We start from the raw sequence: 16,893 nt of genomic DNA, 5'->3' as shown, positions 1-16,893 counted from the left end.
ATCACAGCAGTAATGACCCAGTCATAGACTCTTAAGTATTTGCCTATTTAAATGCAAACCAACCATGTTTTTATATGCAACAAAGGTGCATGACCTCTTAGGTCTTCCATAGCATTAAAACCGCTGTTGTCTCAAATCTGAGCAGCCCCCATCAGACTGCCCAGAGTAAATTTCCAATGACTTCATCTCTCAAAAATACTCAAACCCACACAAACCCTCATAAAGAAACCTTGACATTTCATGATGCTTCAGTATGAGTGCATCCACAGCCTCACTAGCCTCTCGTACCTGCTAAACGTTGCCTTACATGGATGTGGTATTTCAAACAGAACCAAATCCCAGAATAATCAGATCTTATTACAGTCAGGTCCTGAGTCATAATACATAACTAATGTAAAATCATGTTATTAAGAGCCAGACTTGTGCTTTACAGATAAACAATTCATAATTATGCTAGAGCCTGCACGTCTCTGATGGCCGCTCTCAAATACTATCCCTTCCTTCTAATAACTCCTGATAATAATTCACATGGCTGCGGAGGTGTGGAAGTGGGCTGATCAGAACGGCAACAGTGAGCCGATCCAAGACTTGATCAACAATGGCTGCAATGTAAACCTGTCGCTGTGGAGACGTCGTCTTTTTCCTGGTAATTACTGCCAACGTACGTAAACACACTTGTGCGAAATCTGCCTCATAATCAGATGAACCGATGGGTGCGAGTGTTTGTAATATCGCTCCATCGGGGATGTTGATTTACTGCTTGCAATGCCAATGAAAACATTTTCAAAGAGGCGAGACTCGCAAACACAAATGGGACGAGTGCCAAAACAACATCAACATCATCACGGTCATCAGTGGTGGCAAACGCTTCATGTTGCCCCAGATAATTTACTCTCATTTTCAGCGCTTTCAAAGCCAAAGACTTCATTAAACGTCTTAATACACCAATAAACATATAAAATCAAAACAAAGAAGTAGAATTTATTAATTGTGTTTCAAGACTGTTGATTGGTGAATACTTTTAAGATGTTGCTGAATCTCACTAAACCTGTCAAGAACATGTTCAGGACATATTTCATCTCAAAAGAAAGAAATTATTCTTTTCTTTTTTTTCTTAAAGTCCTATTGAGCTTTTTTGCATTGTGGCATTATTATTATATGACGACATCATCATATTTCCCTCATTCTCATTACTGTAATACTGGAAAAAGTTATTATTATACATACAAAAAAAAAAAAGAAAAATTATTTAAATGATAAAATGTGTATAAATCATGGCAGTATTAAATTACATTAACATGACATCATATTTATCACCTTTATCATATTTCCCTTATTCTCATTACTGTAATGCTGGAAAAAAGTTATTATTCTAAATGTAAAAATTAGAAAATTATATACTTATTTGTGCATAAATTATGACATTATAAATATATATGAAATTAAATGTGATTAATTGTATTGAAAATAATATCACAGTGCACGAATATCTTAATATTCAAAAAAATAAATAAATAAAATAAAAAAATATCCTACCTAAAAAATTAAAAATTAATAAAGTTATTATATGGTAAAGTGTGTATAAATCATGGTAGTGTTAAATGAAATGACATTAAATGAAATTAACATGACATCATATTTATCATGTTTATCACATTTCTCTCATTCTCATTACTGTAATAAATGTTATTATTTAAAAAAAAAAAAAATTTATTATATAATTATTTAAATGGCAAAGCATGCTTAAGTCGACAATTTTATGAAATTAAATTAAATGTAATGTGCTTAAATGTCTTGAAAATTGTCAATGCAAAAACATCTTAATATTCCTAACTGTCTTTATGCAAAATAAAATATCATATTTTTTATGATTTTGCGGTGTAACCTCTCAAATTAAACGCACTTTAACATACTGTACAGGAGGACATGTCCTCATATAACCCTTCCCTTTGCCCGATGAAATGCATTCAAAACTGATGAATAATCAAGATTTATGTCACAGATTTACAAAACAAATCAAACGTCTGCCACTGTTCACAGTGATTCAATGGCCTTGCCTGGAGGAAGGAATGTCTTTGAGTTCATTCAGCCTTAAAGAAGAGGATGTTTCCTCTTCATACAGTGCAAGAGAGCAACAAAACACATACATCAGACACCCTTTTCATGGATTTTCCTGTTCAAAGGAGTGTGGTGGAGAAAGGCTTCTTTTAAGTCTTTGTCTCTTGAAGGACAATCTGTAAGGTCCTATCTGTGTGGTACTCAATTAAGAAGGTGGTGGAGGTGATTAGTTCGAAGACTCCCCCTCAGGTGGCTGTTATTCAGTACTGATCTGAGAAAAACATTGTGCTTTTTCCTTGTGTTCAGTATTATGACACTCACTCATAAATCAATTTATGCCAAAATCCTCATCCGCATCAGACACACGGGTGGAATTGAATTAATTACTTGGAGAAAATGGCATTAAAACATAATTAAGTGAATATTTGTAACACTGAATATTGATTTGAATTTTAAATTGAAATGAAATGACCCTAAGGGAACCTCTTGCTCAGTTGATAGACCCAAAAATATTGGTCATCATCGCTCATAACGCTCATCCTCATGTGAACGGAAACACTTCTAGCTATGCGAGCTCGATTTCACGCATTGTTGCTTTCTGAAATGTGTAACATTAAAGGGATAGTTCACACAAAAATGTTCTCATGCTCATGTTGTTCCAAACCTGTATGACTTACTTTCTTCAGTGAAACATAAAAGACATTTTGAATAGTCTTTTTTTTGTCCATACAATGAAAGTCATTGGGGTCCAATGTTGTTTTTGACCTCAAATAGTCTTCAAAATACCTTCTTGTGTGTATTGCAGATAAAGTAAAGTTGTACAGGTTTGGAACAACATGAGGTTGAGAATTTTTTTTTTTAGCTAACTATTTAAAAAGGCCATATTATGCCCTTTTACAAAGACTTGATTTTGTTTTTGGAGTCAACCAGACTAGGTTTTCATGCTTGGATGTTCAAAAAACACATATATTTAACATTGTTGCAGCACCTCTCTTCCCAGTCGGTTGGACTGTGTGTTTTGATTGGTCAACTGCTTTAAGGGTGTGTTCACACTTGTAGTTCAGTTCGCTTGGTTCGTCCTGGTCCGCTTAGCGTTCACATTGGCATTTTAACACCGAACCTAAAGATACCGAACCATAGGAATACGTTCACAACCAGATTGGTCAGCTTTTATGACGTATATTTGGTGACGGAACTTACTGAAACGCTGGTGTGTCTATAACATCTGCTGCTACTTCAACTCACTGAAGCATACATTTATGAAGAACCAAGAGAACACTGAAGGTCAAACTGGATTTAGCTCTGTGGCCCACACTCTAATAATTACAGGCTTTGGTTTTTAATAAGCAGTTCTCAAAGTCATTACGGAATTTAAGGACATTATTAATGGCCTGCCACATGTATAGTGCGATGGGTTGTACATTTGTCACTCTTCTAGAGACGACACAGAGATTATGATCAGAGCTTAGGCGACTACTCTCGATTTCAGCTAGTGAACAGCCTATCTAGACAGCATTTTACAGCATCACAGGTGCACTCATGAAGTGAAGGCTGTTAAAGGATTAGTTCACTTCAGAATTAAAATTTCCTGAAAATTTATTCACCCCCATGTCATCCAAGATGTTTACATATGTCTTTCTTTCTTCAGTCGAAAAGAAATTAAGGTTTTTGATCTCTGTGATGCACCACGCATTACATAATCACGTTGGAAAGGTCACACGTGATGTAGGTGGAAGTACAGCAGTAGGGTGAAAATCTCATTTTCTCCTCCAACTTCAAAATCGTCCAACATCGTTGTTTTACCTTTTTTTGTAAAGGGTGTTTGGCTTAGTCTTTGCACGTTCGCTTTGTAGACACTGGATCAGCACTTTGGCCTATGTCACGCGTGACCTTTTCAACGTGATTACGTAAGGCGTGGCGCATCGCAGAGCTAGTGCAAGACGAGCATTTGTGGTTAAAAAGTATATTATTTATTTATTTATTTATTTTTTAGAAAATGACCGATCGTTTCGCTAGATAAGTGCCTTATTCCTCATCTGGGATCGTGTAGAGCCCTTTGAAGCTGCACTGAAACTGACATTTGGACTACTATATGGAGTAAAATCCTGGAATGTTTTCCTCAAAAACCTTAATTTCTTTTCAAGTGAAGAAATAAAGACATAAACATTTTGGTTAGTAAATTATCAGGAAATTTGAATTCTGAAGTGAACTAATCCTTTAAAGGTACAGCAGGCAGAAACATCATGTTGCCTTCTTAGATACCTCATTTTGGCCAATATTTAAGACAATATCATGTGTATCATATGCGAATGAGGCAATTCCAGAATGCACTACAATAAGCTCAGTGAAAAAATGAATACAAGATGTTGATTTTTCGATAACAAAAGTATTGATAAATTCACTGGCGGTCAAAAGTTCAGAATAATTAAGATGTTTTTGAAAAGTCTCTTCTGCTCACCAAAGCTGAATTTATTTATTCAAAAATAGTGTAAAAACAGTAATATTGAGAAATATTACACTTTAAAATAACGGTTTTCTATTTGATGTGTACAAAGTTCAAAAGAACAGCAATTATATGAATTTTTTTTTTTTTTTTTGTAACATTATAAATGCCTTTACTGTCACTTGAATCATTTTTAATGCATCCTTGTTGAATAAAAGTATTAATTTCCATTTTTAAAAAAGATCATGTGACACTGAAGACTGGAGTAATGATGCTGAAAATTCAGCTTTGATCATAAACTACATTTTAAAATATATTCACATAGAAAACAATTATTTTAAATTGTAATAATATTTCACAATATTGTTTTTACTGTATTTTTGATCAAATAAATGCAGCATTGGTGAGCATTCTTCAAAAAGTTATAATTATGTGTGTTTGTGTGTATTTTTACGTACCTGCCTGCTTGTAGAACACCAGATATTGTGAACAGGCCAAAATCAGTGATGACCACTTTCCCGTTGTCATAAAATACATTCTTGGATTTCATATCTTTGTGAAGGATCCCTTTGGCATGTAGGTAGCCCATGCCCTGGAAAAAGGAGTTAATGTAATTAGGGCTGCATGTTTTGGTAAAAAGCCCAATTTCAATTTTTCTGATAAAAATTGCAATTTAAAATGTGATTTTAAAAAGGATAAAAAGTTCCTGGTTTGCTGTGCTTGTTTTTTAAGCCAAAAAATGGTTTGATTCTATATAAATATAATAATAATATTAATATAATTATTAAATAAAAATACTAAACAAAATAAAAAAATATATTACTATTGTAATATTTCACTGTGAAATAAAATAGATATTTAATAAAACAACAATAATAATTATTAATTATAAAATAAAATTAATAAAAACTATAATAATAATAATTATTATTATTTTACAGTACAATTGTGAAATTACAATACTAATATTTATGGCTGTCCTAATGTCTTTATTTTCTGCAGGGTTGGCACATGTTCCCAAATGCACATTAATAAATCTTAAAAAAAAAAAAAAAAAAACCTGAATCAAGAGCTGCTTGTACCAGAACACAGTGCCATAAGCCATATTGTGATTTTGGTTTTATTCTGATTAATCGTCCAGCCCTAAACATAATCACATGCTGTATAAAGGAACAGTACATGTACAGGTAGATATAAAAGCTTCCCAACACTACCATGTATTTCAAAATGTCTGCGAAATCAATTTTAGCTGACATTTAGTCTTCACACTGACTTCACATCAATTACTCGTACCTTCACCATCTCTTGTGCGATTTGTCTGGTCTTGTTCACGTCGAGAACAACTTTTGCATCTCGTACCACTGAGTAGAGGGTCCTGCCCTTACACAAGCTACAACAGAGAAAAACAACATAAACACATATTAAACATCAGCAGTGAACATAACATCAAAATATGTTCATTTCATGTAGCTTGGAAAGCTACTTGTGCAGATTGCAGGTTTGCAAAATGATCCTTGCCGAAATAAAGAACAGCAGTATTACAGGGTCATGCAGATTCAGTGTATAAAACAACACTCAAATATATATGAATCTAAATATACATTTGACTATTTTCACAATTTATGAGCAAAAATGATACAACAACAAAAAAAATCAACGAAACTGAAACTAGAAGCTCTAAAATTAAAGACAATTAAAATAAAATTAAATTAAATATCATCACATTGATTATTGATGTCCATGAGAGTACTAAAATGTATGGGTCATAGTTATGTCTGTCTGTCTATCTATCTTCAAAATTCTAGCTTTTAAAACTACTTCAAGCTTCAAACTATTTCAAACATTCTCAACTTTCTTTAGTGTGTAATGTTGCTGTTTGAGCATGAAAAATGTATGCAAAGTTACAAAACACAAAGTCATTCCAAAGGGAGTTATTCTCTATATCAGTAAGCACTGTTTCTGAACTCCCTGAAACGCCTCGATTGAAGTCTTGAGTTTTCTTCTGGGAATGTACGCATCACAATATTCCTCATTTAAATAATTCCCACCCAAGGCATATGCAAAATAAAGGGACGAGGCCTAGTTCAGTTGCATTAGTAGTGTTTTGAAATTTGCGGTTATGTTAAGGGGTGTGACATATCCGAAGCACGCTCAAAGCAGTTGACCAATCACAACACACTGGTCCAACCGACCAATCAGAGAACATTGTGCTTTTCAGAAGGAGGGGCTTCATACAGGAACTAAACCAATTGTTACTTACAGACTGGGAAGAGAGGTGCTGCAACAATGTAAAATATGGGGGAAATAATGTGTTTTTTTAACAATTAAGCTTGAAAACTTATTCTAGTAGACCCTAAAAACACAATTTTGAAACTACTACAAAAATTTTTACCAGGCTTTCTCAAGCCAACATCAAAGTTTGTTTTGAACTTTTTTATCTAGTTAAGTTTTAAATTATGATAAATTATTAGGAATGCACAGAAATGAATATTCTGGGCCGAAACCAAAAATTCTGGATGCACTTGCCCGAAAACCAAAACATGCTTTTTAAAAATTATTTATTCCTAATTTTAAATTAGCTTTTTTCTATAAGTGTATTAATGTTAGCCTTTTTAATGAAATTCAATAATTTTAATGATACTGTCACATACTGCATGGGGACATGAAGGTTAAGGATCCAAACACAGTACTTATTGAAAGGGTAATCCACAATTGAATTCCAAAAACAGGCAACAGGTCAATACACAGGCAAGCAATCCAATCAAGCAACAGAGTCAAGGGCAGAGGCAGAACGGGGAAAGAAAAGAGAAATCTAGGGAAACAGGCAAAGAATCCAAAAAACCAAGAGATATGAAACCAGGGAGAATGCTCAGAAATGCAGTACAAACACATACAAGACTTCGCAATGAGTGAATGAACAGACATGGTTTAAATAGGCAGGGTTAACAAGATGATGAGACACAGGTGGACGTAATCAGGCATAATGAGTCCAGGCAATGGGAAATGTAGTCCATGGTGAGATAACCAAGATGGAAGGAGTGCCCTCTGTTGGAAATCAAGAGCACTCCGGCTGGTATTCGCGAGAGATACTGAATTTAAAAAACACAAGCCAATAAAATAAAATGGGGTGGGGTGTGTTTTTCTCTTTTGGGCAAAAAATGAAAATGCCATTTTCGGCTGATATTATTCAGCGGACAAAATTTAGGTGCATCCCTATAAATTATGAATGTTATTTAGCTTGTTGATGAAGAATAGCAATAAAGCTTACCAAAAAAATACAACTCACTTAGAGGGTCAATGAAAGCAGCAGGCAAAAGCAGTAGTCAAAATACAATGTTATGTATTTTATCCATTTCTATTCTTGTCCTGACACCAAGAAAAATGGGAAATGAAGGTAGGGTCATTTGACAAGCCCCCTGGAGCAACCTGTGGTTAAACACTTTGCTCTAGGTCAATGATCGAAGTTCATGGATCACCACTTGCAGAGTTTGAACCTACAACCCACATTATCATATCCTGTGTTAGCACAGGAATGATACACATTCATACTTCAACATGCTGTTCTGTATTTACATACAAGCAGATTTGAGCGCTGTCACTAATGATGCTGAGTGAGCTGTGAACTTCACCTCGGCAGGAAGGAGGAGAAAGACACCCCTCCAACTCCCTGACACCTGAGCTCCTACTGTGCCACCTCACAAAGACGTGTGCGTCTTTCCCCGGGCTGCCCTCTTCCTCCCTTTATACATATTTATAAAGGCATCAGGGTACGACGCTCATTTATAGCATCACTCTGGCCTTTTGGCCTTCTGTAGTGTGGGACTATTCAAATACGTGATGCAGAAATGCAAGTGCTTAACTCTGTATGTATGCCGTCACGTGTGCATCACATTTCAACTGTTAACACTAATAATGTCAAGACAGACTATTCAAAATAATGACAGGCTCTGACATTCCGGGGCAATTATGTTGTATACACTGCATTTGTGAGCGAAAGCCAAACTTTTATTTCACACTGCAGGGGTGATATGGAAAGCAATCAATGTATAATCACTCATGACAATGCTGAGAAAAACAATCAATATTTATGTCAATGTTTATTTTTAAGAAAGAGCCCATTTCTAGCAATTATTTCTCAATTTGTTTGTTTGGGCCTGCTTTGCTATGATTAAGGACTATGAATAAAATCATTATAACTTTTGTTTGTGTTAATAGTAATACACAAAATCATGCACTAAAATGAGTTAGGATTAGACATTAATAAATGTCTACGAGTGTTTGGCCAAATGAAAACTATATGTCAATAAGGTAAGAAAAATAAACTGAATTGATTCTTGTTTAACAATTTTTACTGGAAATTAACTCACAAATACTGAAAAAGTCAGATCTACATTTAAATATTATATATTATTATTCATTGTTTATTGTTTTGTGTGTACACACAAACATACTCACAGGCTACTTTATTAGGTACACCTGTTCAACTGCTCGTTAACACAAATATCTAATCAGCCAATCACATGGCAGCAACTTGGTGCATTAGGCATGAAGACTAGGGGCGGGCGATATACTGATAGACATGATAAACCGGTAAAATTTTGGAATATCGTCTCTATCGCGGTTATGCTTACGTGATGTTGCCATGCTGCGCGATCACAAAAGCTTAGCGTTTGCATGCGTTTTTAAGAATTGCTGTTTAAGTTAAAAACAAGTTATTTTAAACCTCTGAAGTGCAATAAGCAGCGAAAGAAAACTCATTTCGGTATATGAGCGCACTGTCTTGGAGACACGCACATAAAGCCGCTCACAGCGTGTGAGTACTGAACTGAGTTCTTTTTTCCGCCTTATTGCACTTGAACGGTCAAATAGACACACTTATGTGACAAAATGCCCATCTTTGCTTGTATCCTCGTAAACACAATCATTTTTGTCTTAAGAGAACGTAAACAGTTGAGAAAGAAAGCACATGTGTATCAGTATATATTGCATTCGGTCTTAAAGTCACAGCAGCCTAATATACCTGCTGCTGTCTGTGTCATTAATATTAATCAAACAAAAAAGGACAAAGAAAAAAATCACTCATTGCTCCTGACTGAATCACTTTTGCAACTTTAATAAGAAAAATATATATATTTAAGTTGCACGGTGAAGACTATGCAGTGTTTTTGTACATTTATTTACTTTATACAATTTATGTAGTAGGCTATTTCTTATTTAGTGCGTGAAATTTTTCATGTAGGTCTATTTCATTTGTGTCTTTGCACTATTGTAGTTTTGTCCTTATACTCGTAATTAGTTTTTTTGTTATTTTATCACTCACTGTTTACTTGTATTTAGTAATCTTGAAAGTTTTTTTGTTGTTGTTGTTTTACTTAGGCTAGTATTCGTTTTTCATGATATTGAAATTAGTGATGAGAATTATGGAATTTCAATGGTATCAAAAATGTTGATAACACTTCAATTATAGAAAGAGAAAATTTAAATCCTCTGTTGAAATCTTTTAATGGCTGTGGCCATGCAGCTCAGCATCTGCTTGCAGACAAACAAACAGGAAGCACCAATTTGTATGGCAGGAGGAAGGAAATAATATTTGCCATCTCCTGTTCAGACAGGTTGCTAAAGTACCACTTGTTTTTCATAGCATCTCCATACTTACGCTGACATGCCTTCTGAGAATCCTGAGAAGTGAAAAATTCAGCCACTTATGTTTACATTTGTGGTCAATGACATGTCCTTTCAAATTAGGCTGAAAGCAGCTACTAATGCAAGCTATGAGGTCATGCTGATTAGAGAAGATCAGGAAAAGTGAGTCAACTTCCCACTAAGATATAGTCAGGCCCTGGAAATTTTGAGCTGTGATCACTCATCAAAATCTGTTCAAGCCTACCTGGTGATGATGGCCAGATGAGGGGGTCTCATACATGCTCCCATGAACAGGACAACGTTTTCATGCCGTGTGTTCCTGTACGCCATCACCTCTCTTTTAAATGCTTTCAGCTGTTCTTCATTGTCTCTTTCAATGTCAATTAGTCGTATGGCCACTTCTCCGTGCCAGCGTCCATGGTAGACCTGTCCAAACCGGCCTTTCCCGATCAACTCTCCGATCTCCAGCTGCTCCATGGGAATGTCCCACTCCTGCAGGAAGATGCTGGTCTGGCTGGCCTTACGGGGGAAGTTTCGTGCAGACAAGAGGGAGAGATTCATCTCTTCGAACTCGTCCGCTGAGCCCTCGGCCTCATCGTTGCCTTCCTCGTTCTAAAAGATAGATAGATATATAGATAGATAGATAGATAGATAGATAGACACAGACAGTCAACAGACAGACACATTTTGATAGATAGAATATTAAAATTCTTAAAAATGAAGGTTCTAAAAGGGTATTTTCACAGCAATGCCATAGAACCATTTTTGGTTCCTCAAAGAACCTTTAAGTAAACAGTTCTTAAAAGATCTTTTTTTTTCTTACTCTGAAGAACATTTTAATTATCTAAAGACCCTTTTTTTCACTATAAAGAACCTTTTGTGCAATGGAAACGTTCCAAGGATTTTAATGGTTCTTCATGAAATCACTGATGCCCATAAAGAACCTTTATTTTTAAGAGTGTTTGTACTCAGGTTTTAGCACATGATAGTGCACAATTGCTATAGAAGCAGGATGACTCACATCAGATGTTGGCTCAACCTCAATTTGTAGCAAGGGACTCCCTTTGGGACTGTGTGAAGAGAAAACAGAAAATGTGTTTGCGCAGGGAGGGTCATTTACCTCAGCAGAACGAACCAACGTTTCATTTTCAAAGACCTATAATCGAATTAAAGTCCATTGTTTACTTTACACCGTCTGAAAGGATCACATAAAAAATTCTGCTTGTTCATCTTCGTATTTTTAGCTTCTACAAAAGTGGTTCATACAGGCTCTACAGCTTAGTAAGCTGCCTTCAGTTAGCATCCTAACTGTAACATAACCTCACATATAGCTAAGCTGACAATATAGTGGTGCAGGAATGATGTCAAAACCCATTTGCCACTGGTTCCCTCGAGATTTTCCTATGTGGTTTTATAATGGGGTTTTTCAATTTATGATTAAAACAAGGTCTGTGGTAAATATGAGTTGACGATACTTGAATGTTTTGAACCCATATCGAAAATGCTAATGTTTAAGCTGTTATTTTTATTTAAAGGGGACCTATTATGCCCCTTTTCACAAGATGTAATATAAGTCTCTGGTGTCCCCTGAATGTGTCTGTGAAGTTTCAGCTCAAAATACCCTACAGATCATTTATTATAGCTTCTTAAATTTGCCCGTTTGGGTATGTGTATGCCGTTTTTTTGTGTGTCCCTTTAAATGCAAATGAGCTGCTGCTCCCAGCTCCCTTTCCAGAAGGGGGCGGAGCTTTAACAGCTCGCGCTTCGGTTGCTCAACAACAACAAAGCTGGAGAATCTCACGCAGCCAAAATGACAATTGTCAGTAACGGTGTTCAGCCTTAGATTGTTCAAACCGGAGTCGGACACTGATGGAGAGACTCAGGAAGAAGTTACAACTTTTAGAATGCAACTGAACGTTTCTGAATGGTTAGTGGATACATTTATGTAGTTGCTGTGGAGTTGATTCAACTCATCGACTAGCATGTGCCGTCATGTTCATCTTTTGTGCAAATCCAGCATTGAACTGATCCTCATTTGTGAAGCAGTCCGGTGTAAAATGACGGCATGGAAACAACACTAAATGTGCAGATTAAGGGGCGGTAATATTATAATAAGATCCCCTTCCTATGTCACAAGGGGAGCGAAATCAAAGCGGCTTGTTTTTTCACATGCTTGCAGAGAAAGGCTTACCAAAACAAAGTTATTGGGTTGTCCTTTTTCACGTTTTTTTGGGTTGTTAGATCCACTGGGGACCCGATTATAGCACTTAAACATGGAAAAAGTCAGATTTTTATGATATGTCCCTTTAAAAAAAAAACATGTTTCTCATAAGTAACTAGATAAGAACGTTTGGAGTGTGAATGTGTGCAGTTTAATTGTAGAACAAACCGTCAAGTACCATCAAGTTATGTTTACCACAGACCATAATTTACTCATAAATTCAAAAAAATCTTGAGAGAACCAGTGGTGAATTAGTCTTCCGGGTTTTGACGTCATCCCAGCACCACTCTATAATTACCATATACAAAAATATCACAGACAAATACCAGGCAATTTTTAATCAAGACTAATGTATTTTCTATGACCACTTTTTGTAAAAAATAAAATACAATTCAGCCTGGCCATCTGATATAAGCCCCCAAAAAGAAGCATCAAACCAAACCAACATGCCCAGTACAATAAGTTTGAGCTGTTTTTTTAGGAAGCAAAGTATCATAGAAGGCAGCATGATGTTTTTGTGCCTGTTATAAAAAATGTACAAGGAATAAAAATTTTCCATGACCTTAGCAGCCAGTACAGCAGTACAGCATCATCTTCCACTTACAAAAAGAGATTCAGTGTCTAAAATTGCATAAATCTCAAGGCCTTATTCAGTCTGGATGACTTGCCTTGTACATGTCTGTGGTAAGAAATGTGTTTGTTAATACGCCTTTGACCCTTGTTTGGGTTGAAGAATATGGGAGGACAGTGCCGGAAGATCTGTCAGGGCATTTATGCGTACATGTCTGTAAACAATTGCACTCTACAGCTATGTCAAACAACTCATTTCAGCTGCATTATGATACCCCATAATGCACATACTGCTGTTAAAGCACTACAGAAACTGAAATTAGTTTTTTGAAGTTATTGCATCTTGATTCAGTTAATTAAAAAGGCCATTTTTCTTTATGGGTCTTTGAGTTTTCCAAAACATAGGCAGATATGGTTGACATCATCGCTGTAGCGTAAAATCAAGCCCCACTTTTTGTTTGGCAAAAGAGTGTGTGTGTGTGTGTGTGACTTGTCTTCAGTCACATCAACAATTGCACCACAAATATTTTTGCTCTAATAATTCTGTAATCTAAAATGCTCATATCTGCCATAAATAGACACAAGCCGTGGCGTAACTGTCTGACATGTCTGTGGCCTTTCACTGGGCATCGCTCTAAATCTGCACACAGTCAGTACAGGACAGAACATGACATTTCAGACACATTTGTATACTAATAAACAATGCTAAATGGTCTTGGCATGTCTTTATAAGTGACAAAAAATAATATTTCCACATTTTATGGTATTTCACTTCTATCCAAAAGCGCCAGAGAGAGCAACATAACAATACATGCAGTAATCTACATTTTATGCTACTAATTTTGCATTCAGAATGAACAGAAGCTGATTAACATGTGACCTTTAGAGAACACAGTTAGGTTAAATAAAACCAGAGGTAATTAGAGCCTTTTTTTTTTAGTTTGACAGTGAACAAATCTTTGGTCCTAGTTCTGAAAACTAGATTTTTTGCCAATCAGAATCAATGCATAACCAAAAACAGCCTTAACAAAATATAACGGTAACACTTTACAATAAGGTTTCATTTCTTAACATTACTTAACTACATTAGTTAACATAAACTTAATTATGTTCATTTATTAATCTCAGTTAATGTTCATTTCAACATTTACTAATACATTATTAAAATTAAAAGTTGTATCTGTTAATATTATTTAATGGACCTCAGCTAACATGAACTAACAATAAAAAGTTTTTTAACAAACGACTCCAATGCTGGATGAAATAACCTTATAAATTTCATACACTACATTGCTGAGTACGTAGTGCACAGTATATATGTGGATAGTGTATAGTATGTCATTTATGACACAACTCTACTCTTGCCTTCTATGACCTCAGACAGATTTGGAACGCTCTACATAGGCAGACTGATGTCATCATGTTTAAATGCATCCTGATATGTCAAATCAACATAAACTTACATAGACATATAAACACACGCACACACTTACCCAGGCTCAGACAGAACAGGGTGTAAAATGACTTGAGGGGCCCTGGTGGGAACCTCAGGGGCCACATCTACAAAGAGAAAGAGTTAAAAGATAAGTCACAAGGCAGAGATGAGAGAGAAAATGACATAATTTTTAAGAGAGTGTATTTTTATAGACCAACAGAGAAATAAATTCATGCAGGAGTACTGCTGAGAACAACATTTAACTCCCTGATTTACACTGCAACAATGTGTTTATTTCACAAACATCTGAACACTGACTACTGGTCAAATGTTTGGGGTCAGTAAGATTTATAATACATTTATTTAGCTAGGATGCATTAAATTGATCAAAAGTGGCAGTAAAGACATTTGCAATGTTTATATTTCAAATAAAAGCTGTTCATCAAAGAATCCTGAAAAAAATATATCACCGTTTCCACAAAATTTTTAAGCAGCACAACTGTTTTTAACATTGATAATAATAAATGTTTATTGAGCAGCAAATCAGAATATTAAAATGATTTCTGAAGGATCATGTGACATTGAAGACTGGAGTAATGATGCTTAAAATTCAGATTTGCCATAACAGGAATAAATTACATTTTAAAACGAATTAAAATACAGTAGGAAGCAGCTAATTTAAATAGTAATAATATTTCACAGTATTTTTACTATATGTTTGATCAAATAAATGCATTAAAAGTTTAAAAACATTAAAAAACTCGGTTACACTTTATTTTAAGGTGTCATTGTTACAGTGTAATTATATATTTAAGTACTGAGTAATATTAATTAACAACATGTACTTACTATAAGTTTAGGGTAGGATTAGGATTTGGTTGAGGGTTAGTTGCATGTAATTATGCATAATTTACTATGGTAAGTACATGTAACATATGTAACAAGGACACTGTGAAATAAAGTGTTACCAAAAACTCTTACCAACCCCAAACATTTGAACAATATATACACACACACCAGGCAACAGATTTTATACATAAAATAAAATAAACTCTGAACTTAAGACAACATAAAATGTCCAGTGATTTATTTATTTGATAAGTAAGCAATATATAAAACTGTCTGCCAAATACATGATGTCTATTGTCAGGAAAGATGAAACCCTAGTAGATTCTCATTTAACAAACACTTTCCATTGAAAAACAAACAAATGATTTTGTCTGATGGACAAAACCTGCCATATGTTCCCTTCTTAAAGCTACAACGGTGACTGTGATCTCAGCAGCTCACATAGGTTACCTCTTCATTATAATTAAACCAGTGAAATTGCCATAAGTAGCCTTTATTTCAAACTACCAGGCTACCAACAACATCATGGCTTTCCTCCCTCCACGCGTTCATCAAAAACATGCAGCGAGCTGAGTGCCTCCCACAGAATACAGGCACTTATCAGCCTTTATTTGTCAGCGAGGCGCAGGCGACCTCGCCTTTAAAAGAACCATCATTATAGAATACAGCATTGCTGGTTAAGAGACGACAAGAAGTGGAAAGAAAGACAGAGGGAGAGGGTTTGTTGTGCCTCAAAGAAAAGATGGCATAAAAATGACATCAAAAAAGTTTGCCTCTGCATGTCGCGCTGCATTATGGGTAGGGGTAATGACCAATTATGACACACTTACCAGGGAAGATGAACTGCTGCTTGTATTTGTAGAAATGAGATGCTGAGAGGAGCACAGGAGAGAAGCAGACAGAATTCAATAAAATTCAACAAACCCCCAGATGATTATTGGCGTGTGTTATTGCTTTGCAAAATTCACCACAGTTTATCACAAAGACAAAATACAAATACTGACTTTTAGGATACAGAAATGTACAAAAGTCTGAGACCAGACTAAAAATCTGGGATTCAATCAGCATGTTTACATGCACATTCGTAACTCAATTATGCTAAGTAAGCCGACAATGCACGTGGTCATGTAAATGCATTAACACATTTTCTTTTATCGGACTAAGGTCATAAGTGAATCCTCCACAACTGACTGCAAACTGGCATTTAGATATGCCTCCATTAAGGCTACGTTCACACAGCGAGCCTTAATGCTCAATTCCGATTTTGTGTATAGCTGTTCACATTGTTGTTTTAAATGTGGCCAATATCAGATTTCCAGTGTGAACAGATCATGGTTCTGAACTGAACTGCATGCACAAAAGAACGATACAAACCGGGTTTCCAGGTTTTTACCACAAAATCCACTCAATTGCTTCTCAAAACTAATCCCAAACTAGCCCAATCGCGTTCCATGGGGTATCCCGGTAAAAATCGTGTTCCGGGGGTTAAATATCGCGTTAGTGCGGTTTGCTTCAACCCACGGAGTTGCACAACAACCCGCAGAAACAGTGAAAAAGTAACCCAATTCTGCGGGAAAATCGTGGACTTGGCAACGCACACAGCGCGTTGTCATACAGAAGTAAACATGGAGGGCATTAAAGTAAGCGATTACGCATTTATTTATAGTGTGATCT

General features: G+C 35.6%; 1 protein-coding gene across 3 annotated transcripts in view; it reads right to left on the bottom strand.

Annotated features, from left to right (window-relative positions):
- Positions 1-16,893, bottom strand: part of ksr2 (kinase suppressor of ras 2) — a 111,160-nt gene that overhangs the window by 18,855 nt on the left and 75,412 nt on the right. For all 3 annotated transcript variants that reach the window (XM_051895117.1, XM_051895116.1, XM_051895118.1), the window contains exons 13-18: positions 16,050-16,091; positions 14,429-14,495; positions 11,166-11,214; positions 10,389-10,756; positions 5,795-5,891; positions 4,960-5,093 (exon numbers count right to left, since the gene is read on the bottom strand). In XM_051895117.1, the coding sequence (XP_051751077.1) occupies positions 4,960-5,093; positions 5,795-5,891; positions 10,389-10,756; positions 11,166-11,214; positions 14,429-14,495; positions 16,050-16,091 (757 nt within the window). The remainder of the gene's footprint in view (positions 1-4,959; positions 5,094-5,794; positions 5,892-10,388; positions 10,757-11,165; positions 11,215-14,428; positions 14,496-16,049; positions 16,092-16,893) is intronic.

The sequence above is a fragment of the Ctenopharyngodon idella genome, chromosome 5 (genome assembly GCF_019924925.1).
Source record: "Ctenopharyngodon idella isolate HZGC_01 chromosome 5, HZGC01, whole genome shotgun sequence".
NCBI classification, from domain to species: domain Eukaryota; kingdom Metazoa; phylum Chordata; class Actinopteri; order Cypriniformes; family Xenocyprididae; genus Ctenopharyngodon; species Ctenopharyngodon idella.
The sequence above is the reverse complement of the archived record's forward strand: the minus strand, read 5'-3'. Positions and strand labels throughout refer to the sequence as shown.